A 24,706-nucleotide genomic window follows, 5' to 3' on the forward strand; every position below is an offset into this window, starting at 1 on the left:
AGCCAGGACTACTGGGACTCTCAGTCTGGAAGCATATGTACCTCATGAAATCAGACGACTAACTCAAGATCCAGCAGAGTGAGAAATAATGGCATAGGACTGAGTGAACGGATTCAAGATGTGCGTTTGTGGTTATTTGTTTGGAATATTGATGGCATTCTGTTTGATATTCTACTTGTATGGCTATGTGTTGAAACCTTATTTCTTTCTCCTTAAACGAATTAGTAGACTGTGTTATTTGTAAACCCACAACAACCGTCTTTAAATATTACCTCATCTTCACCTACCCTCAAAATTCAGAAACAAATGCTTCTACTGAGTTTCATTCACTTTCATGATGATAGAACCATTTGCATAGGTTTAATAAAAATCTGTCCTCTTGTTTCCAAAGATACCATTGGAAAAATCGATTCTGCAACAAAGCCATATGTACAGGGTGATATCTGAGAGTGATTGTTGTTTCATCAAAGACCATCAGACCACTGCTAAGGAGCAATTGTTGGTGTTACATGTGGAGCTAATGTCTCCAAAACCTCCATAAGAAAACTAATATGATGTCTGGCTTCCAGGATCCCAGTCTCTCAGGTATTAAGGAAGTCCACTCCCTGGTAGTCCAGAAATCCAGACAAATTTTGGAGACCTCAGGAAGAGGGGAATTCACTGAGATTTATGGGTACAGCATGCAAAGTTTATTGGAGAAAGTATTTGGACGTTGGTTTCCTACTCCTAGGATAGAAGAATGGCAGGGGCTTTGAAAAGTCTGATTCAAAATTCATTTTGAAAATTTCCAAAAGAAGTTTATCCTTTGGAATTGATAGTTGCTTAATATGATGAGGCTCTAGATTTCCCGAGCAAACTCAAGGAGGCTTTTCCGGTTAATTAAGATTCTTGCTGCATCCGTATAAATAATCAGGCCATGCATAGTAAAAACAATCTTCTAGGATCAACAATACTTGTTGGAGACTGTTTATGATCACAAAGTAGAGAATGCTATGAAAATGATCCAAAATTTAATGAGCACTGTGTGTTGTATGGAAACCAATTTGACAATAAACTTCATATATTGAAAAAAAATAATAAATAAATACAAAAAAAAACAAAAAAATCAAAAAAAAATTTAGAAATAGGCAAAAGAGATTACTGGAGTGTTCTATTGTTCTGTGTGGTGCTGTGCTTGATGATCCGCAGTGATATTTTACAATACTTTAAGGACAGAGAGGATTTTTGCACATCTCTGCCTTGGAGACACTCAGCGAATTTTCTGTCTGGTGGAATATAGAACTCAAAAATCACATTTTACTACTCTCTTGAACACATCAACCCTTGATTTCAAATGAATTTTGTGTTTTTCTTTGTGTTTTTTGTTTTATTCTTTGCTTATTTGTTTGTTTTTAACTAGGTTTCACACCCAGCATGGAGCCCAAACTCAAGACCCTAAGGTCAAGACCTGAGCTGAGATCAAGAGTCAGACGCTTAACTGATTGAGCCACCCAAAGGAACTTTGATCCAATTATACTATCATACTGGTTCTCTAGTCACGCCATGAGTTGAGCAAAATCTTTGATGTGTTTATACTTGCCCAAGAAGCATGAGTTTGCTTTTTTTCAAAACTGCACTCAGATAAGAAAGAGAGGGAGAAATAGCATGATCCAAGCCTTGGAGGTGGAAATAACACTGGACACAGACAGAGAACAGCTAACAATTTGGAGTGCTGGAATCATTACCAGCCTTTACTGAGGGCCTACTGTGTCCCAGGCACTGACCTCCATATCATTATCACCTCCGTTCCTTACAAAAGTATAAAATGGATATTAATGGGAACAATGATATCTAGAAAAATCTCATTCTTGGAAGAGAAGTTGAGACTGATTATGACTGTGAATACCAGGCCAAGGAATGTGGATTCTAAGCCCTAGGCAGTAGAAGATTTCCAAGAAGCAGAGACCTAAGAAAACTATCCCAATGGGTTAACCTGGTAACTGCAACTAGGACTGGAGAGGAAGAAATCAGGGGTACTGTACCCTCAACTGCACACACTGTCCCTCTCTTACCATATCGTAGGTTGAATTGTGTCCTCCTAAAGAAGTCTTAACTCCTGGTACCTGAAAATGTGACCTACTTTGGAGCACAGTCTCTGTGATGTCATGTCATGAAGTTAAGGTTGAGCCCTACTCCAATGCCTGGAATCGTTTCATTCACAGTGAGGGAAGTTTACACACAGATACACACAGAGAACACCATGTGACAAAAGGGGCAGAGATTGGAGCGAAGCACCTAGAAGGCAAAGAACAAAGCAGGCCAGCCAGCACCAGAAGCTAAGAAGCAGCAAAGAAGGATCCTTCCCCAGAGACTTCATGGCAAGTATGGCCCTGGGAACATCTCGGTTTGGCACTTGTAGCCTGTGCCAGTGAGACAGTAGCCATAACAATGAGATAGTTTCTGCTCTTTAAGCAACAGTTTGTGGTCATTCGTTACAGCAGCTCCTGGTGGAACTAATATATTTTAAGGCCAAGAAGTAGGGTCCTGCTCTGGTAATTACCTAAAATGTAGGAGTCATTTCGAAATTGAGTAATGCAAGGGGGCTCGAAGAATTCTAAGGTACATGATAAAAAAAAGGCCTAGATTGCCCTTAAGAGGATGTTGGTGGTAGGATGAACATCTAGGTCACTTTCTGATGAGGTCCCAGAGAGAGGTGGGGACCACGCTGCTGGACATTGGAGGGATGATGGCACTTGCTATAAAATGGCAGGGGGCAGGGGGCTGGGAGGCGGGCTAAACTGAGGTGGGCTGCTGGGTGGAGATTAGACCATGTAAGTGATGAACTTGAATATTTAGCTGAGGAGAATTCCGAGAACAATGTGAAAGATGTGGCCTGGTTTCTCCTTGCTGCTTCTAATGAAATGGACCCAGGTGTGAATATGAGTATGGGCCTTCTTTCCCCAGGGCTTTGGTGTCCCTGGGCCATCAGAGTAATGGACACTTACAGATGGTTATGGACATCACCTTTATTTACCAGCCAGCACCAACAGCCATGAACACAAATAGCAAAGGCACAAGCATGATTCACCCCGAGTTCTCTGCTACTCTCCACACACACAGCATCCTTCCTCACTCATCCGCCTAGACTTTCCAGTCCCACACCTCCAATCCCCACAGCCTTTGTTTGGATGGCCCCTGGATTCTTAGCCATTCCTCGGTACCAATGGTGGAAGAGGCGGCTTGGGAGAATGGGGGTCAGGGAAAGAACTCACAGGCTGCCAGGACCAGCCAACAGCCTTCAGTGATCTGCCCTCTCTGGGATTTAGAACAAAGTTGGCACGGTTTCTGATGTTACCTTCGTTTCTCTCTTTTGGTTTCAACGTGACATCTTTTATTGCTTCACTCTCATCTTTGTGGAGTGTCTCGAGTGCTTTATTACAAATGATAAACACGGTAAGTAAATCTTTAACGAGGGATAAAGGAAAGACTGTTATATTTATGGCACCATATCACAGCACAGTTTTTTCTGTTATTGTTTCCCACAGTCCCTTGCATTTTCAAGAAATGGCCAACAGGGTGACTTCTCGTAAATTCACTCATGCACAGAAAAACATACATCTTACTTCAGCCCCAGCAATTTCCTGCCTCACCTCTCCCGAGTCTGTCTTCCTCATCAGGCCACAAAGGCAAGGTCACAGGTTCATGTCTTCTCATTTGTGGCTGCTCTTGTGCTCAAAAGGGACTGGGGCAGGAAGGCGGGGCCAAGGAGGAACCCCACCATGGAGATCTCACTGGCCTCTGCACAGGATACTTTTTCCATCTCTCCCCAGGCTGGTGCTGGCCTGAGGATGAGGTGGACGTCTTCCTGGGAATCTCCCACCAGGGCCCGTTCAAAGCAAGCGCAGCAGTGAGATCTTTTGACCCTGACGTGGGCTGAACAAGTCAGTTCTGCTCTTTATTAGAACAGGTGCACACGGGTGCTGCTACCTTCCAAAATTTTGACCAATTTTTCTACTGGTTGTTTGTTCATTGATTGATTGATTGATTGATTAAAGTTTATTTACTAATTTTGAGAGAGAGAGAGAGAGAGAGAGAGAGAGAGAAGAGGGGAAGGACAGATAAAGAGGGAGAGAGAGGATCCCAAACACACTCCTTGCCAGCACAGAGCCCGATGCAGGGCTTGAATTCAAAAACAGTGAGATCATGACCTGGACTGAAACCAGGAGTCCGATGCTCAAGCAAATGAGCCACCCAGGTCCCCCCAAGTTTTAAAAAATTTTCACTCAAACATAAATAGCTAACAAACAGCTGAGCAGCCTTATTATTTTTGACTATTATTTATTTATCAGGAAGAAATAGAACTTGAAAGTTGCACTGAAATGACTCATGTCCAAGCTGTTAAAGAATATAAATGACTCTTTGGAAATACAGGGAGAGGCCAGCATCTCTCTCACCCTCTGCAAGTTCACCATATCTGCAATTAGTAGGACAGCGGGACTCGGGATAAAGACAGCTGTCTGTAAGACGGTGGTAACTGCTGCCTGGCTCCCTTTGATGGTGTTTCATTTAACTATAATAAGACACCACAAGTGGAAGACAAAACGAAGCAAACTCCAGGCAGCCAGCAGGAAGGAAGAAGGGGAGGGTTGGCAATGTGGCCAGAGTTTGACCCAAAACTAGGACAGGCTTCCATATGCCCTGGAGGAACTCTACAGACCTAGTACTGGTGGGACAGCCAGTACTGGTGCAACGTATATATTTTTAAAAATATATTAAAGTATCTTAAAGTTGTTCTAAGATCATTCAGCAAATGAAGAAAGACTATTTCAAAAAAAACAAAAAGTCTACTAAATAGTAGTAAGAACTGCATTCTGGCAGGTATGACCAAGAAGCTGGGACTCCCTATCCCCTCAGCCTTCCAGCAAGAGAGCAGTATCCTGGGAGGAATCAGCTGGCGGTCAGTAGATTTAACCGCTGGGTATAGTATGAACAGACAGAGTGGTTAGGGAAAGACGCACAGAGTGGGGCTAAGACAACTGTCACCTCCCGGGACTGTGCAGGCCCAGGCTGCACCCTCTGAGGAGAGACACCAGAGGTTTCACCCTGCAGGGGAAGCAGACTTCACCAGGAGAGTCCAGCCAAACACGCAAACCCCCTGCACAAAGTTGCAGTGAAGCAACCAGAGCAGATATCCTTGTCTTATCTCTGATCACTGGGGCAAAGCACTCAGTCTTTCATCAAGTATGGTACCAATGGTGGGAGTTTTCACAGACGCCCTTCACTGAGTTATGGGCATTTCTTTCCATTTCTAGTTTGTTGAGGGGTTTTATTATGAAAGGGTGTCAGGTTTGTCAAATGTCATTTTTGAATCAATGGTGATGGGATATTGTCTCTGTAGCCTTTTTTACTTCTCTAAGTGTGATTTCCTCTAGTTCTTTCAACATAGAATTCCTGCTTGGAAGCCCTGTCTTCTAATTCAATATCCAGGGCCTCTGCCAGGCAATTCCTGTGGCCTGAGTTTTTCCAGTATATGGGTCACACCTTCCTGTTTCCTTGTACATCTTACAGCTGTTGTTAAAAACTGGGCATTTTAGGTAACATGGTGTAGTGAATCTGGATACTGATTCCCTTTCTGCCTTTCTAGGCCTTGATTTGCTGCTGTCTGTGTGTCAATAAGAATACAGAAATTGCTTTTTTAAACAACAAAATAGAAATTCTGCAGCTGAAAAATATAATAACAAATGAAAATTTGACTAGTGGGGCTCAACAATAGATTTGAATGGCTAGAACAACGATTCAGTGAATTTGAAAATGTAATAATTATAAACACACATGAACTTCACAATTGAGCCCCAAAACACAGGAAGCAAAAAATAACAGACGTCAAGGAGAAATAGACAATTCAACAACAAGCTGTAGACTTCAATGTCCAGGTTGAACAACACATACCATAGCTAATCAGAAGGTCAAAACAGAAACAGAAGATGTGACCCACAGATAAACCAACTAGACCTAACACTAGAGCACTTTACCCAACGAAATAGAATATGCATTCTTTTCAGGTACACAAAGAACGTTCTCCTAAATATAACCAGTAGGCCATAAAATGAGTCTCAGTGAATCTAAGAGGCTTGAAATCCTAGAGTACCATAGGGAGTAAGCTCCTTTACATCAGTCTTGGCAATACTTTTTTGGATTTGACCCCAAAAGCAAAGGCAATGAAAGACAAAACGAGCAAGTGAGACTACATCAAACTAAAAAGCTTCTGCCTAGCAAAAGAAACCGTCAACAATACGAAAAGGCAACCCACCGAATGGGAGAAAATATTTGCAAATCATATATTTGATAAATATCCAAAATATATAAAGAACTCATATAACTCAATAGCAAATAATGATCAATTCAATTAAAAAAGGACAGAGGAACTAAATAGGCATTTTTGCAAAGACATACATATGGCGTGTAGGTACATGAAGACATGCTCAGTGTCACCATCATCAGGGGAAATGCAAATCAAAACCACAATGACGTGTCACCTCACACCTGTTAGAATGGCTATCATCAAGAAAACAAGAGGTAACAAGTGTTAGGGAGGATGTGGAGAAAAGGGAAGCCTTGTGCACTGTTTATGGGAATGCAAAGTGGTGTAGCCACTGTGGAAAACAGTAAGGAGGGTCCTTCAAAAATTACAGGTAGAATTACCATGTGATCCAGCAATCCCACTTCTGGGTATTATTCCAAAGGAAAGGGAAGCAGGATCTCAAAGAAATATCTACACTCACAAGCTCCCTGCAGCATTGCTCACAATAGCCAAGATATGTAAACAAGCTAAGTGTCCACCTATGGATGAAGGGTTAAAATATATATATACGTATATATATATATATATATGATAAGCACATATATGTGAACTTGATATGGAACTTGAGGGCATTATCGTAAGCAAAATAGGTAGGACAGAGAGAAGCAAATACTGTATGATATCACTTTTACATGGAATTTTATAAAGCCAAACTGATACAAATGGAGAGAGAAATCGAGAGTAGAATGGTGGTGACCAGGGCCTGGGGGATGGGGGGATGGGGAGACATTGGTCAAAGAGTACAAAGTTCCGGTTATAAGACAAATAAATTCTGAGGATCTAATGTGCAGCACAGTGATTATAGTTCATACCACTGTATCATACATTAATAGTTACTAAGAGAGTAGATGATCTTAAATGTTCTCACTCAAAAAAGAGTAATGGTAAAGATGTGATGTGATACAGGTGTTAGCTAATAATACTATAGTGGCAATCATTTTGCAATATAGAAGTGAATCAAATCAACACATTGCACCTTTTAAACTTAAACAGTGTTACATTTCAAGTAAATCTCAATAAAGCTGGGTAAGGTAGGGGGTGGGGATAAGGTGAAGGGCCGTGAGTTAGGTATCTTCACTAGAGTGTTTAACTGGCAAGACTGGGTAAGAATCAGACCCCAGAACATTAGCTTTAGATTAAATGAACCCCCTCACTACACACAAGGAGAGTTGACTCCAGAAGCTGTAAGTGAGTTAGGCAGATCACAGAGTTGATTACTGACCTAAACAGGTCCAGGGCCCATAGCACCGTACCCTGTTGTAACCTTTTCTCCACACAATATCTGGCTATTTTACTCACCTCTCTCATGACCCTCCAGAGAGGAGAAATAGAAACTTGGGTCAGAGATACCAACTGAAGCTAGACTAAGCCTCGTATGAAAATTTCATCCTCTTCCTGCCATCTAATCTTTAATAGCTGAAAAGAGCTCCTTTTCTTTAAGAATGATAAGACTAGCAGAAGGGCATAATTCTCAGTCATATGGGATCTACCCTCTTGACTGACTCACCTCCCAAAGGTCCCAGCTCCTAAAACCATCCTCTTGGGCACTAAATTTTCAATATATGAAACCTGTTGGGGGACACAAACATTCAGACCAAAGCAGACACTGACCCTCCTTAATACTGTCCTAGTTCTTATACCCGGCTAGATCTGGTCCTTTGTGACCCTTGGATGTTTTATTATCACCAGTGAAAGTGATGTCAGGGTCATACATATTAATGTTTACTTCTAATTCATCGGTTTATTTCCTTTACAATAATTTACTGCCAAAAAAGAGAAATAACTATACTGAAAATAACACAGTTCCCAAGTTTCTAGCATTTATTATGGCTCGTGTCTTTCCAAAGTGAAGTCGAAATTTGGGGAATGTCTTCATTGTGCTTCTCAAATGGATTACTATGCAAAAAAACAAAACAAACAAACAAATAAAACAAAACAATACAAAACCCAGAGATCGTCTCACACAATGGAGAAAGAGGGAGCCACAGGTGCACTGATGGAAAGCCTCAGACCCCGACATTCCACTGCTATGGTGGTACCATGGAGTTTAATGGGGGTAGGCCAGCCCATGAAAGTGCTTGACTGCCACATCACTAGAAAATCAGATGCCATCTTTAGGTTGTGTGACCAACCCATAGGGTTTCCTTATTGCTCTGTCAGAATGTGACAAAACACTTTCAAGGAAGTTGGCTCCTCGCTTCAAATCAGCCATGCTCTAGTCCGGAGGTGTGGATGCAACAGGAGGCACCTACTCACCTGGCCCAGGGTCAGGGGCTGGAAGGAAGGTGGTATTGGCGGGAGGTGGGGGCAGCTCCACGTGGAGAAGGTGGTTGTTGGGGGGACCCCTAGGGCCATCCCAGTTCCACGTGGATTAGAAGGGCCCGTGTGCGCCTGTGCTTAGATGCCACTAGTTCCTGGGGCGCCAGAGTGGGGGTGGCAGGTTGGACTTCGGGGTTGTGGTGAGCTGTGGTCAGGAGACCTGAGGGCCCCGGTGGCCCTTGCAGTGAGCTGGGCTCGGTGAAGTGCCGCTGGGCAGAAGTCCGCCATTAATCTCCGTCTTTAGGGTCCTCAGCAGCCCTGCGGGGCTCACATGGGGGCTCTGAGCGATGAGGGATCCCTTTGGTAACCCGGCAACTCGGGAACCCGCGGGGCAGCAGGGAGGGGGCCAGGGTTGGGGGGAAGGCCACTGTCCCCAGCTCTGCCTCCAGGGCCGCGTGTGCACGAGCACGCACTGTGGGGCTGACTTTAACCCGTCATTCTTTCATTTCACGTTGTCTAGTGCACACGTGTCCACACACGCCCTCCAATTGTTGTTTGTTTCTGTCTTGTTTGCATATAGAAATGGGATTTAAAGTAAATATAAGTATTATGGCTTTTAAATTCTGACAAATGTATGCTTGAATCAAAGGAAGGCTTCGACACCCACGGGTAAAAAGCCCTACTTGGGACATGGCGAGGGCGAGTTAGAAGGAGTAGCGGAGAGAGCAGGGTGTGGCACGTGGCCCCGGACTTGTGTCTGTCTCAGAGCCATCCCCTATGCATCTGCTCCAAGAGGTGGGGCCGAAAGGGGTTCCGTTTCTTTATTGACATGATCACATTAATGTTCATCTTGATAGCTTTCGTGTATGATGAAATAATATGATAAAACCACTTTGTAGGTTAAATTCCATAAAACTGTGATACAGAATCATCAAATCCAAGAGGAAACTTTTCGTAATAGTAAATACTCAGAAATTAAAAAAAAAAAAAGATTTCACAAACAGATACATTTCACACTCATACATACTCCACAGGTATTATTCACAATAATAAATACTGCACATTATTGTGTGTATATTCCTGGGAGCTAGTTGAAGTATAAGGTAGGATATGATTAGATGCCAGTTACAAAGTGCAAATGTGGAAAGATTTTGATCTATATCTATGGATATCTATATAGTAATAGTGTATTGAGGAACCTACAACGTATGTGAAAGTCAGGCATATGACAACACCCAGGAGACAGAAATTGTAAGTACACTAATGTAAGTTTCTTAAATGACATGTGAAGTGGTCTAATAGTACTTCCATGTAGACTGTGATAAATGGTCTAAACATCCCAGAATAAAAAGCAGGGACTGTAAGATTGGATTAAAAAGCAAGGCCAACCACATGCTATTTAAAAGAAACTCACTATAGGGGCGCCTGGGTGGCTCAGTCGGTTAAGCATCTGACTTCAGCTCAGGTCACAATCTCGCGGCCCGTGGGTTCGAGCCCTGCGTCGGGCTCTGAGCTGATGGCTCAGAGCCTGGAGCCTGCTTCCGATTCTGTGTCTCCCTCTCTCTCTGTCCCTCCCCCGTTCATGCTCTGTCTCTCTCTGTCTCAAAAATAAATAAACGTTGAAAAAAAATTTTTTTTAATAAAAGAAACTCACTATAAATATAACAAGTGCATTACTTTTTTATTGGTGCCTAACAAATGACCTCCAACGTAGCAACTTGAAACAACATACGCTTATTGGCTCCGTCTCTGGGGGTCTGGAGTCTAGGCAAGGCCTGACTGGGTCCTGTGCTCAGAGTTGCTTGAAGCTTCAGTCAAGGAGTCAGCTGCTCAGTGGTGTCCTCTGTGGAGTTCAGGGTCTTTTCCAAATTCATTCAAGTTGTTGGCAGCATTGAGTTGCTTGTGGTTGTAGGGCAGAGTTCCTCCTCCCAGAGGGTCACCCTGGCTGCCCCTCTTGATAGGCAGTTCTCAATATGGGTATTCAACATGGATATTCTCTCCAGTGGGAGAATCTCTTGCTTTTGAATATTTTTTGATTAGGTGAGGCCCACCTGGTATAATCCCACCCCACCCCCTTTTTTCTAAAGTTTGTTTATTTTGAGAGAGACAGAGAGTGCGAGTCGGGGAGGGCAGAGAGTGAGAGAATCCCAAGAAGACTCTGCACTGTCAACGCTGAGCCGGATGGGAGGCTCCAACTCATGAAACCATGTGATCATGACCTGAGTTGAAACCAAGAGTCAGACGCTTAACAGACTGAGCCACCCGGGCTCCCCTATAATCCCCCTTTGACTAACCCAAAACCAACAGATTAGGGACCTTAATCACATGGCAGAATGCCTTCACCTCTGCCATGTAAAGTGACATCTGTCCTATTCACAGGTCTGCCCATGCTCAAGGGGAGGGGATAGTCCAGGTCTTGTGCACCAGTAGCAGGGGCATCTTGGGGCCCATCTTAGAATTCTTTCTACCACAACAATATAGATGGGTTAAAAGCAAAAGGATGGGGAAAGAAATACCATGAAAACACTAATGAAAAGAAAGCTGAATCACTATATCAATAGAAAGGTGGGCTACAAACAAAGAATACTATTAAAGATAAAGACAGACATTATAGAAGGATAAATATGTCAATTTACCAGGAAGACATAACAGTCCTAAAAACGCATGCACCTAAAACTTCAAAATACATGAAGCAAAGGTGACACAAATCAAAAGGACAGACAAATCCAAAAGTATACTTGGAGACTTTAACCTCCTTTCTTACTATTGGGTAAAACACATAGACAGAAAGTCAGTAAGAATACAGAAGGCGTAAGACTGGATACTTTCCCATTAAGGTGAGGAAAAGGCCAGTATGTCCCTCCTTATCATTCCAGTTCATCATCATACTAGACATCCAGCCAGTGAACTAAGACAAGGAAAAGAAATGTCATAAAAACTGGAAGGGAAGTAATAAAGCTCTCTTTCATCAGAGATGATGTGATTATCTATGCAGAAAATCCCAAAGAGGGGAAAAAAATATTCTAGAGGGGAAAAAATATTCTGATTCTAATGAATCAGCTTAGCAAGGTATGATAATGCAAGATCAATGTGCAAAGACTGATTATATTTCTGTGTACTAGCAATGAACAATTGGAAATTGGAATTAAATAATCAGTACTATTGTAATAGCATTAGAAACCATGAACTACTTTGGGATAAATCTAAGATTTTTATGCTGAAAACTATGTTGGTGAGAAAAATCACAGAAGGCCTAAATAAATGGAGAGATATCTCATTTGTGGATAAGAAAATTCAGTATTATTAAGATGTCAATTCTCCCCAATTTCATCTATAGAGCAATACAATCCTGATCAAAATCTGAGTGGGATTTTTTTGTTCACGAGCTGCTTCTAAAATTTATATGAAAAAACAAAGAACAAAAACTATTTTGAATAAGAAAAAGTTGGAGGATTCACACTCTCTGATTGCAGGATTTGCTGTAAATCTATACTCATCATAACTGCAAGGTATTAGTAAAGGTTACCATACATATGGATCAGTGGGACAGAATAGAGTCCAGAAATAGACCAAAGGAAATATGACCAATAAAAACCAATAAATTCTTGGCAATTTTTACAAAAATTGAGAGAGAAAGAGAAAGAGATAGGATAATCTTTTCAAGACATGGGGATAGAAAATGGGCATCGAGGGGGCGCCTGGGTGGCGCAGTCGGTTAGGCGTCCGACTTCAGCCAGGTCACGATCTCGCGGTCCGTGGGTTCGAGCCCCGCGTCGGGCTCTGGGCTGATGGCTCAGAGCCTGGAGCCTGTTTCCGATTCTGTGTCTCCCTCTCTCTCTGCCCCTCCCCCATTCGTGCTCTGTCTCTCTCTGTCCCAAAAATAAATAAACGTTGAAAAAAAATTAAAAAAAAAAAGAAAGAAAGAAAATGGGCATCGATTTGAAATAAAAAATAATCTTGATGCATACTTTACACTGTATAGTAAAATTAACCATGTGATTTTGTGAGTGGCATTCCTCCACTCTGGGCATCAGTCTCCTTATCTGTAAAATGAAAGGGAAAAAAAGAAGAAGAAAAACTTCTGGATGAACTCTGAGATCCTTCTAGCTCTCACCTCCCATGGCTGTCTTTCTTGCCTTCTGTCTACACAGAACTTATTTATTCACTGGGTTAAACTTGCAGATGAAAAAATGTATACATGCACGTCTCCCCAAGGCTAATGGCAGCAGAGGCTGTGGGTGTCAGAAATACACAAGCTATGGCCTCTCATGACTTCTTATGTTGTCACTGAACTGTTTCTAGCATCTCTTGTGCAAATCAACCCCCTTTACCACCCCCCACAGAGGAATTGGTTTTGCATTCACTTTTTACCTTACCCAGTGCTGTGCTTCCTATTATCTGAAGGATGGATTGGAGAAGTTTACTTTCCCTTTGGATAAAGGCAATTAGCTAACAGGTGGTCCTCCAAATTACCATGTGAATTTAGGGTGAACTGCGTCTAACAAATAATACAGTCAAGTCTTCTTACTTGAGGAATAGTTACAGTTTATCCTGACCACATATACAGTGGGCTGCATCTGCTTGGCTACATAGCAGGCTACAATTTCCTTGTCTTTGCAATCTCTTTGAGGATCACCTGTGACGCACATCACCTTCTGGTTTAATGCCTGTTCCAAGATAAAACTGTTTTATTTCTCTTCTATTTTGATGGAGAGGTTTTCTGAATTAGCAAGAGATTGTTTCAAACTATATTCCCCCCCAAAATCTCAGGCAATGATTATTAGGTGACCCTAAGCCTAACTTCAAATATGAGCAGAAAGGAATCTGGAGATTCTCTAGGATAAGACTGGGCTCTGCTTAAACACGTATCATGCTCTGATCTTGCTTTGCAACATAATTGTTTTTGATTGATTGGTTGATTTTAATTTCAGTATAGTTAATATACAGTGTTGTATTAGTTTCAGGTGTATATACAGCAATTCAACAATTCCATATATCACTCAATGCTCATCATGATAAGTGTACTCTTAATCCCCATCACCTATTTCACCCATTCCCCCCACTTCCCCTCTACTAAACCACCAGTGTGTTCTCTATAGTTAAGAGTCTGTTTCTTGGTTTGTCTCTTTTTCTTTGTTCATTTGTTTTCTTTCTTAAATTCCACATATGAGTGAAATCATGTTATTTGTCTTTCTCTGACTTCACTTAGTATTATACACCCTAAAGCCATCCATGTTGCAAATGGCAAAATTTTGTTCTTTTTATGGCTGAGTAGTATTCCATTGTATATATACACCACATCGTCTTTATGCATTCATCTATTGATGGACACATAGGTTGCTTTCATAGTTTGGTTATTGTAAATAATGCTGCAATAAACATAAGGATGCAAGTATCCCTTGGAATTAGCATTTTTTTTTTTTGTAATTTGGGGGGTAAATACTCAGTAGTGCAATTACCAGATCATGGGGTAGTTCTAGTTTTAATTTGTTGAGGAACCTCCATACTGTTTTCCACAGTGGCTGCACCAGTTTGCCTTCCCACCAGTAGCGCACAAGGGTTTCCCTTTTGTTCCACAACCTCACCAACACTTGTTGATTCTTGAGTTTTTTTTAATGTTTATTTATTTTTGAGAGAGACAGAGCATCAGTGGGAGAAGGGTAGAGAGAGAGCAAGACAGACTCTGAAGCAGGCTCCAGGCTCTGAGCTGTCAGCAGAGAGCCCTATGTGGGGCTCAAACTCACAAACCGTGAGATGATGACCTGAGCCAAAGTCGAATGCTTAGCGGACTGAGCCACCCAGGCACCCTGCTTCTTGAGTTTTTTACTTTAGCCATTTGGACAGGTGTGAGGTAATATCTCAGTGTGGTTTTGATTTCCATTTCCCTGATGATGAGTAATGTTGAGCATCTTTTCATGTGTCTGTTGGCCATCTGGATGTCTTCTTTGGAGAAATGTCTGCTCCTGTCTTCTGCCCATTTCTTCACTGTGTTATTTGGGTTTTGTTGTTGAGCCATTTAAGTTCTTTATGTATTTTGGATACTAACCCTTTATCAGATATGTCATTTGCAAATATCTTCTCCCATTCCCTAGGCTGTCTTTTAGTTTTGTTGATTGTTTCCTTTGCTGTACAGAAGCTTTTTATTTTGATATAGCCCCAATAGTTTCCTGAGGCAAGAGAACCAAATGCAAAGTAATTGTTTTATATTCATTACTCTAGCTTGAAATGTGCAATCAGTTGACAAATAGAAGAGCCACAGCATCCCAAACCTGCCCCAGGAATCAATGGACACATAAGTGCCAAACCCCATTAAGCCCCTTAAGACTGGCTTGTCAGAGGACAGGCAAGGGGTAGCCAGCACGCGGGGTCTGGAAAGCCCTTGAAATCACATCCTTAGAGTTGTTCTTTCAGACCCTCTGTGGACCAGCACAGCCTTTCCGTCCCTGATAAGCAGAAGCATTCTAGAAACAGGAGTCTGGGTACCATGAGTGCTGAGGGGAGTGCCCCACTGGGCCCTTCCTGGGTCACTGGAGGTGTTTCTTAACCTGGGGGTCCTCCACAGTCTTCAGAGCCTCTACCTCCAAATTCCGTTTATTTTAACAAGTCCTAAAAAGGAAATGGGAGGATGTCTTCTTTAGAGAAGTGTCTATTCGTGTTTTCTGCCCATTTCTTCACTGGATTATTTGTTTTTCAGGTGTAGAGTTTGGTGAGTTCTTTATAGATTTTGGATACTAGCCCTTTGTCTGACATGTCATTTGCAAATATATTTTCCCAGTCTGTCAGTTGCCTTTTAGTTTTGTTGATTGTTTCCTTTGCAGTGCAGAAGCTTTTTATCTTCATGAGGTCCCAAGACATCCTGATGGTCAACAGACCCGTGAAAACATGCTCAACCTCAACATTGCTCCTCATCAGGGAAATACAGATCAAAACCACACTGAGATACAACCTCACACCGGTCAGAGTGGCTAAAATGAACAAATCAGGAGACTATAGATGCTGGAGAGGATGTGGAGAAACAGGAACCCTCTTGCACTGTTGGTGGGAATGCAAACCGGTTCAGCGGCTCCGGAAAACTGTGGAGGTTCCTCAAAAAATTAAAAATAGAACTACCCTATGACCCAGCAATAGCACTGCTAGGAATTTACCCAAGGGATACAGAAGTGCCGATACATAGGGGCACTTGTACCCCAATGTTTATAGCAGCACTTTCAACAGTAACCAAATTATGGAAAGAGCCTAAATGTCCATCAGCTGATGAATGGATAAAGAAATTGTGGCTTATATACACAATGGAACACTACTTGGCAATGAGAAAGAATGAAATATGGCCTTTTGTAGCAACGCGGATGGAACTGGAGAGTGTTATGCTAAGTGAAGTAAGTCATACAAAGACAGATACCATATGTTTTCACTTTTATGTGGATCCTGAGAAACTTAACAGAAGACCATAGAGGAGGGGAAGGGGGAAAAAAAAAAAAAAAAAAAAAAAACCTGGAGAAGGAGGGAGCCAAACCATAAGAGACTCTTAAAAACAGAACAAACTGAGGGTTGATGGGGGGTGGGAGGGAGGGGAGGGTGGGTGATGGGCATTGAGGAGGGCACCTGTTCGGGTGAGCACTGTGTGTTGTATGGAAACCAATTTGACAATAAATTTCATATTATAAAATAAAATAAAATAAAGTGAAATGAAATGATAAAATAAAATAAAGTGAAATTAAATGAAATAAAATAAAATAAAATAATAAAGTAAAATAAAATAAAATAAAATAAAATAAAATAAAATAAAATAAAATAATATTCGGGGGGGGGGGTCGGGGAAGGCAATGGGAGGAGACATGGCGACCCCAGCAGGCTCAAACAGGAATTGTCCCTTTATGGAAGCCACACGGCCACCCACTCGCTCGCCGCTCTCCAGGTGCTGCGGACCCCAAGGGACCGTCCCCGTCTGGGCCGGGCGGGGGCCAGGCTCCCTGATCCCCTTTGCCTTCTGGAGCCAAGGCCGAGCCCTGGAGCCCGCGGCCTCCCCCGCGGTTCCTCCCTAAATGCACCCGCCCCGCTTCCTGCTGCGCCCTCAGCGCCCTGAAAGCCGCCCACGTCCCCGCCCTCACCCCACCTCCCATCCCCGGGAGCCACCCGCGTCCCCGCCGCCCCGAGAGCCGCCCCGAAAGCCGCCCGAGAGCCGCCCCGAAAGCCGCCCGAGAGCCACGGGCCCCCGAGAGCCTCCTGCCGCCGCGTCCCCGCCGCCGCGAGAGCCGACGTCGAGCACGCAGCCCGCGGCGCCGCTCCTGGTAAGGGGACGGTCCCAAAGTCTTTAGGGGGTCCGAGGGCCCAAGGTTTAGTCCCACCCAGTTCTGGTGTGATCTCACCCAGCGTGCAGGACTTGTGGGTTCGCCCCTCAGTGAACCGGGATGGTGATGGTGGGAGTTACGGGCTCAGGGGATTCGGGGTGGCTGGAAACAGCCTTGGAACCACTCAGCCTGCGCTCACAACCCAGCACATTTCATGGCGCCACAGGCCAGTTGTCCACTTCCTGGCCCCGGTGATCCTCGTGAGCCTCGCAGAGTTTCTTAAAGCAGGACTATTGTCCTCCCCTTTGACAGATGAGAAAACTCAAACGCCCCAGGTACCCTAGCCAGGTAGGGACACACGTCTCAGTTTCAATCTCTTAACCTCCCCACCACCCTCGATCCCTGACTTGTGCCAAGGCCCAGAAAGGTCTGGGAGAAGAGGACGCATTCCTAGGGTTGCAAAGGGCAAATGCGGGATTATTATTCCCTCACCCCCACACACACCAGTCCCATGGGCCAGGTGTTCCAAAAAGACCCCTCAGGGGACATTGTCCCATGACTTTGATCAGAAGCCATTCCATTCTCCCCCAAATACTACCCCCCCCCCCCATCTTTTGTATGACACGATATAGGTAGGACTCTATTCTAGGGCAAACATACTATGCTCAGGGCATATGGGAACAATCCTTTTGTCTGCTAACCCTTGGTGGGAGTTGTGTCACAACCTCACAGTGACTGAAGTACAGAACAAGTGAGCCAAACCAGGAAATACAGGGACTGGGCAGATGAGTGAAGGAGATATTTGTGAATTAGGCAAGAAATATTTTTTATCTTTCCCAGAACAGCATTAGAGAGCCTGCTTTCTCATGGTTTGATAAAATGAAGTAGCATCATGATAAAATCAGGCTCCTACAATTTTAAAATCAGAATGCACATTATGTTTGCTTTCAATTCCTACCTAGGCTAGATCCTCCTACAATCCCTGTCTGATTCTGTCATTTCTGCTCACATGCTGCCTGCCACTCTCTCATGATACCTCGTCCCATTTTGGAGAAGGTTAGCAGAATTTTCCTTTTGGAGAAGAAATCTGCCTTCGTTCCCAAATCACTCACTTTTGCCTGTGCTGAGGTTGACACGTACCACATTCTTTCAGGTATACAATCCTTCCCCAGCCTTTTCCGAGGCTTTATTCCATCCTGTTAATATTTTGTCTGTGACTCATTTTAACATTTCTGTCAATATCCTTTCAGACTTGCCTCTGGACACTTTCTTATTTGTTAACATCTGCCTAAAAATCCATCCCTCAGGGGGAGGTATGTCTCCCCCCGCAGCCTGACCCACTCAGAAGATAGTTCAGAAGAACCACTATACTGCATTTCCACTAATGTAACCTGGGTTGATTGGCCTTTTGAGACAGCCACACTGCACCATTTGGGTCACACTTAATCAAGTCAAGCAAAAACACCAGATTATTTTAAACCAAACTACTTCAATTCAGAGCAACTCCTGCCTCCTGCAAATTTTTTTGAACATATATATATATATATATATATGTTTTTTTTAGAACATGCACTCAAGATTTTGCAATAGGGGCGCCTGGGTGGCTCAGTCAGTTGAGCAGCCAACTTCAGCTCAGGTCATGATCTTGTGGTCCGTGGGTTCAAGCCCCGAGTCGGACTCTGTGCTGACAGCTCAGAGTCTGGATCCTGCTTTGGATTTTGTGTCTCCTCTCTCTGCCCCTCCCCAACTCACACACTGTCTCATGCTGTCTCTCAAAAATAAATAAATGTAAAAGAAAAATTTTAAAGATTTTGCAATACAATTCTCCGTGTTGATTCTAAGGCAGACATCCAGCCTGTCAACACCAGTTGATGTTCTGACTGTGGGATGCTAACATTGTATGCGGTGTTCCAAGATGATGGTGGACTTCTTTGGAATAATCTCTTTTACCCCCTGTGGAATCAAGGAGAATATGCAGGCAAAAGGGGCCTTTTTTATATAGCTTAGCTCCATGGCAGTTGGGTGACCTTGGGCAAGTCATCTGATGCTCAATTTCCTAATATTTTAACAGAAATTTCAAGACTATCTTGATCACATCACAGGGAATTTATTTCTTTATTTTTGTTGTTGTTGTTTTTCTTTATTTTGAGAGAGAAAGAGAGAGAGAGGGAGGAAGGGAGGGACAGAGAGAGAGAGACAGAGAGAGAATCCCAAGCAGACTCCATGCTCAGCATGGAGCCTGACGGGCTCGATCCCACCACCATGAGATCACAACCTGAGCTGATATCAACAGTTGGACATGTAACCGACAGCCACCCAGGCACCCCTCACATCACAGGGAACTTAGAAGAACAGTTAGAATCGTGAACATGAAAGAATTCTGAAGGTTATAGATAACTGCACAGAGGATGTTCACAATGATGAAACCCATCATCAACATCCTCACCCCTATCATCATCGCCTTTACGGAATCAGTAGATTGATTCCAGCATGTTTTATGAGGTTCCCAAACCTCAGAAAATGTCATCTAAAAATACAAAAGATGTCAGAGAACTTGAGGAGTTTTAGCAAAAGCTGGAATATAATTTACCAAAAGCAAAGGACAGCATGTGAAAGATGGTGAGGCAAATGGTCTTCTCTGGGCTTAAAGAAGGGAGGGGAGGAAAAGGAAAGAGAAGGAAAGGAAGAAGGGAAAAGAAGGAAATTGTCTTAATATATTCTGATAATGTGGAAGAGGATGGTTTCCCCTAAGGAGGGCCAAACAAAACAAAACAAAACAAAACAAAAACAAAAACAAACAAACAAAAAAAAACACATCCACTGCATGAGGAGAAAAGCATGCAGAAGTTATTTCTATATGACAGAAGCCACCTGAATAGCCAATAAGCTATGAAAAACACTTTTGATTCTATGGCAATTAGTAAAATTCGAGTTCAAACCAATTAAGATATCCTTATTTATGCCCAGAAGAGCGACAAAACATTAAGCCTAATATCACCAAATGCCAGTGAAGGTTTGGGAATTCTCATACGTGGCTGGTGCCAATGTGAGTTAGCACAACCATCCTGGGGGCATAATTAGCAATACCTAGTCAGATGGCAGCTGTTTATCCCAGGTAAATTGCTGCACGTGTGCACAAGAGGACATACATGGGGATTCTTTTGCAGCATTGTTGATAGTACAAGCACATAGCTTGAAACAGCTCAAAGTTTGTTGATAATTGATAAAATGTTCCATAAACAAGGTCATTTACATAAAAAGCTTAAAATACAAAACCAGTACTATGCATTATCTATAGAGACATGTGTATGCAGAAGTATAAATAGGTAAACAAGAATGATCCATAAAATCCTCAGAATATTGTCTTTCAGAGGACAGAGGGAGGGGCAATAAGGCTGGGGAGCCAAACAATGTTAATGAAACTATATGTGTAACGTTTGACTTTTCAAACAGAATAGCTCCAGTAAAAATGCCCAAATATTTACATTTGTTCATTGCAAATGGTAGCTACTTCATGCATTTCTCCACTTAAAAAATGTGTTTCAAAACCGCGTAATCTTTAAACCTGGATAAAGACAAAGAACCTCAGAGTTCATCTTAATTATATTGCATGTCTCGTGCCTGCCTTATCTAATGCTTACTTACCTTTCCTAATACCAAGAAGAATGACCCAATAATCTGCCTCATTTGAATGAAACATTTATGCCAATCCTGGTGCCGATTTCTGATTAAATCCGCTGAGATACAGAAAAGGCGATTATCTGGGGACCAGGACCTCAGAGCCCACCAGGAAAGAAGTTGGATTAAGATCTGAGCAGGCAATGAGTTTATCCTGAATTTGTCCTGAATGTTGATTCTGTCCCTTCAGTCATGGCCCCACCTTCTCTCCACCAAACTCCCTGGGGTGGGGCCAAGTGGGGGATGGGGTGGTAAGGAAGGTGCTGGGGCTCGGCCCTCTACAACTACTTCCTCTGCTGTCAGTGCCTAAAGTTAACCTTGTTCCCATCCCGCTCTCCCACTGGAAGGAACATTGTGCTTTCCTCTTTGCCAATGGAGTATCTGACACAGTTTCTGGGAGCAAAAACTCTCAGTACTTCAAACAAACCAGTGTTATTTACAGAAAGGCAGGGTTTTGTTTTTTTCTCTGTATTCTAGCAAGTTTGCCTACTTTGATTCCAACTAATAATAATGCCCCACTCCTGCTTCCATAGAAGAATGCTTTCTTCATTTCATGCCTTTTCAAGTTGGAGAAAGAAACACCAACTGATTCCGTTTTAAAAATCTTTCCTAATTTCCTATAAGTTGAAAAAAAAAAAAAAAGCAACAGTGCATTGCGTTAACATAACCTAACTTAAATTTGCCTGGCTTGCATAGTTATTCATAGATGTTTGGAAGTATAATATGAGTTAGAAAATTAGCAATGGAAATGGCTCATCCTAGGATAATTATTCTTAGTTGTCTGAATTGAAAGTGTTCTCAGGCCTTAGCAACTCCCATATGGACACTTGCTTTTATTCCTTTCCTGTTTTTTATTCCAGAAGAGAATGGAAGGGCTTCAGAGAAGCAGATATGGAACTATGACTGAAGGTAAGAAAGCCTTGGTGTTTGCAGGAGCTCCAGGCACCCGGGAGCATCACTGTTCTGTCTCCACCGACTCTCACCTCAAACACGGGGACAGAAACCCAGTTACTTTAAACTGAGGAGGTGCCTGGGTGGCACTCTTTGGTGTGACACACTGTCCAGAGAATGAAAAAATATAAGCTACAGACTGGGAGAAAATATTGGAAAAATCCATACCTAATTTTATGGTATATTCAAAAAAGAAATCTTCATGGGGCGCCTGGGTGGCTCAGTCGGTTGAGCGTCCGACTTCAGCCCAGGTCATGATCTCGCAGTTTGTGAGTTCAAGCCCCGCGTCGGGCTCTGTGCTGATGGCTCGGAGCTTAGAGCCTGCTTTGGATTCTGTGTCTCCCTCTCTCTCTGACCCTCCCCTGTTCATGCTCTGTCTCTCTCTGTCTCAAAAATAAATAGACATTTAAAAAAAAAAAAGAAATCTTCAAACTTAATACTAAGACATCAAAAATAAAATAAATAATAAATAAAAAATGGGCGATATGAAGAAACATATCACCGAAGACAATACACATAAAGAAGCACCTGGGTGGCTCAGTCAGGTAAGCATTCAACTCTTGATTTCGGCTCAGGTCATGATCTCATGGTTTGTGAGATCCAGCCCTGCCACAGGCTCTGTACTGACAGTGAGGAGGCTGCTTGGAATTCTCTCTCTCTCCCTTTCTCTCTCTGCCCCTCCCTTGCTCGCGCTTTCTTCCTCTCACAAAATAAGTAAACATTAAAAAAAAAAATAAGCTGAAGAAGAAAGAGACAACTGTCCCCTGTTCTTCCCCTTCCCTGTCATCATCGTGCCCAGCACACTCTCGCCTGCACATGATCGGTGGGAAATGTGGAGGTGAGACTTCACGTCAGGGTTTGGAGGATTTGGAACCAGGCTGTGAAAACAATTTCTCTTTCCTTGTCTGCTCCCAACTGGAAAGAGGAAGAGTTCCCGTAGAGATTTAGTAACCCTGCATGCTCCAAATGCTTAAGGAGAGGAGGAACCAACACCAAGTAGAAGGAATAAAATAACAGATTTTAGGAGCCTGAAATGGCCTTAATTCATTTGAACTCATGAAAACTCTAAAAGTCCTCAGGTTCTCACCCCCCTCCAACCCTTGAAGATTTTAGCTCTTGGCTCGTGTCACCCCACCTGCAACACCTCCCTGTGCAGTTCACTCAGCCAGTTTCCTGTGTAGTTCACTCAGCCAGATATCTCCAACACATGTGCTTCTAATGTCCTTTCTTCCACTTTTCTTCAGCCTTCCATCCAGGGGCATCTCCCAGACTTTGTTCTTGACGTTAACAACCTTCTGTCATCTCAGTTTCAAGCCTCCAGCTGCCCACCCACAGAGCAGACATCCAGGGACATTCAGCTAGTCCTTGGCGGGAGGTCACCGAAGCTCTGACAGCTGAGATGCACTTTATGCCTGAGGTTCATATGTGTGCGTTGAGCCTGGGGATTTGTGGGTGGAAAAGAGGTGATAATGTTTTCTCATTCGTGGCTTCTCATCCTCTGCCTCCTTCTAATCTCACATTTATCTTGCATGAAATTGACCAAAGCACCATCTATGGAAAAGCCCTGGGATCACATTCCTTTAAAAAAAAAAAAAAGCTGTATTTTCCCTGCTGTAGATGAAGTGCTTAGAGCATTCTTCTCAGTGGAGCGGTCCCTCCCTTGGTTGTGGGTCCAAGCTTCTAATTTCTAACATAGGCTTTCTTTGATCCAAGAACATCCTAAAGGATACGAACTTTCATATGTATTTAGATGTGACTGTTTTGGCGACAGGGAGGTCCACGAGTTTTCATGCGATTCCATGAAGGTCCCTGCCCTGGAAATCTTAATCACTAACTTAGTAAGACACACACAAATTGGTTTTTTCATAGGCAGAGGGGAAGATAACTGGTTTGCAACATCGTCCTCACTGAGGATCATCCTGGTGGGCAAGACAGGCAGCGGGAAGAGTGCCACAGGGAACAGCATCCTCTGCCAGCCAGTGTTCGAGTCCAAGCTGAGGAGCCAGCCTGTGACCAGAAAGTGCCAGGCAGAGACAGGGACCTGGGATGGAAGGAACATCCTGGTGGTTGACACACCCCCCATCTTCGAGGCAGGGGCTCAGACCCAGGACACGTACAAGGACATCGGGGATTGCTACCTGCTCTCTGCCCCGGGGCCCCACGTGCTGCTGCTGGTGACCCAGCTGGGGCGCTTCACCGCCCAGGACACGGTGGCGGTGAGGAGGGTGATGGAGATCTTCGGGGAAGAAGCCATGAAACACATGGTGGTCCTCTTCACCCACAAGGAGGACTTGATGGGCGAGTCCTTGGACAATTACGTCGCAAACACGGACAACCATAGCCTGAGGAGCGTGGTCCAGGAGTGCAGCAAGAGATACTGCGCCTTCAACAACAAGGCCACCGGGGAGGAGCAGGGGGAGCAGCGGGCCCAGCTGATGGCCGTGGTCGAGAGGCTGGAGAGGGAGAGCCAGGGCGCCTTCCACACCAACAGCCTCTTCTTTGAAGCCCAGATGCTGCTGCAAGACAGGGGCAGTGCCCACGGGGAAGAGCACAGGCGCTTCCTGACCAAGGTGCAGGAGTATGTGGAAAAGCAGCAGCGAGCCCTGAAAGAGAGAGGCAGTAACTGGGCCTCCAGGGTGCTCCTCAGAGTCAAAACCTGGGTGTTTTCTAACCCTGGGATATCTGCCTTCCTTGTTATATGCTTTCTGATTTTTCTTGCCGTTTTAATTAACTTGTGTATTACTCATGCACACTGAGCGTTTTCAGATGATTTCTGCAGTCAGCTATATTATTTTTTGAGTCCCCGTCTCTGTCTGTGTCAGATTCTTCATATGCCTTTTTACATAATTTCACTTCAGTTTCTCTTCCTTGCATTAGACATGCCACCTTTCCTTTTCTTTTCAAGTGCTTTTAGGTAAATAAAATCCAAAGGAAAAAAATTTTTTTGTTTTTGTTAAAAATTGTAGCAGTAAGAACAAAGGGGATGAGAAACTCACCGTCACAGGATGTCTGCAGGAAGGAAGGTGGTGGACTGTGAAGCTGTGCGGATGTCCTACCTCTGGGCCCTATTTTGTGCAACGATGCTGTCGAGGGGAGACACACGTTACATTAAAAGCTGGTGGCGGGGCGCCTGGGTGGCGCAGTCGGTTAAGCGTCCGACTTCAGCCAGGTCACGATCTCGCGGTCCGTG

At 43.5% G+C, this 24,706-nt stretch overlaps 1 protein-coding gene across 2 annotated transcripts; it reads left to right on the plus strand.

Annotated features, from left to right (window-relative positions):
• Positions 1-16,759: 16,759 nt before the first annotated feature.
• Positions 16,760-24,482, plus strand: GIMAP5 (GTPase, IMAP family member 5). 2 transcript variants are annotated; one of them, XM_040464504.1, is made up of 4 exons: positions 16,801-16,887; positions 17,850-18,040; positions 21,426-21,474; positions 23,386-24,482. In XM_040464504.1, the coding sequence occupies exons 3-4, from the start codon at positions 21,432-21,434 to the stop codon at positions 24,270-24,272; spliced, it is 930 nt and encodes a 309-aa protein (XP_040320438.1). In that variant the 5' UTR covers positions 16,801-16,887; positions 17,850-18,040; positions 21,426-21,431; the 3' UTR covers positions 24,273-24,482. The 2 variants fall into 2 exon arrangements, with proteins under 2 accessions (XP_040320437.1, XP_040320438.1); XM_040464503.1 differs by lacking the exon at positions 17,850-18,040 and having other exon boundaries at positions 16,760-16,887.
• The last annotated feature ends 224 nt before the right edge of the window (positions 24,483-24,706 follow it).

The sequence above is a fragment of the Herpailurus yagouaroundi genome, unplaced genomic scaffold (genome assembly GCF_014898765.1).
Source record: "Herpailurus yagouaroundi ecotype Mexico unplaced genomic scaffold, PumYag 483, whole genome shotgun sequence".
Taxonomy (NCBI): domain Eukaryota; kingdom Metazoa; phylum Chordata; class Mammalia; order Carnivora; family Felidae; genus Herpailurus; species Herpailurus yagouaroundi.

Bases quoted from the DNA above. Each gene is read 5' to 3' on its own strand.
- GIMAP5 (XM_040464503.1), top strand. From the start codon at position 21,432: ATGGAAGGGCTTCAGAGAAGCAGATATGGAACTATGACTGAAG. The intron at 21,475-23,385 runs GTAAGAAAGCCT...GTTTTTTCATAG, and splicing joins ATATGGAACTATGACTGAAG to GCAGAGGGGAAGATAACTGG.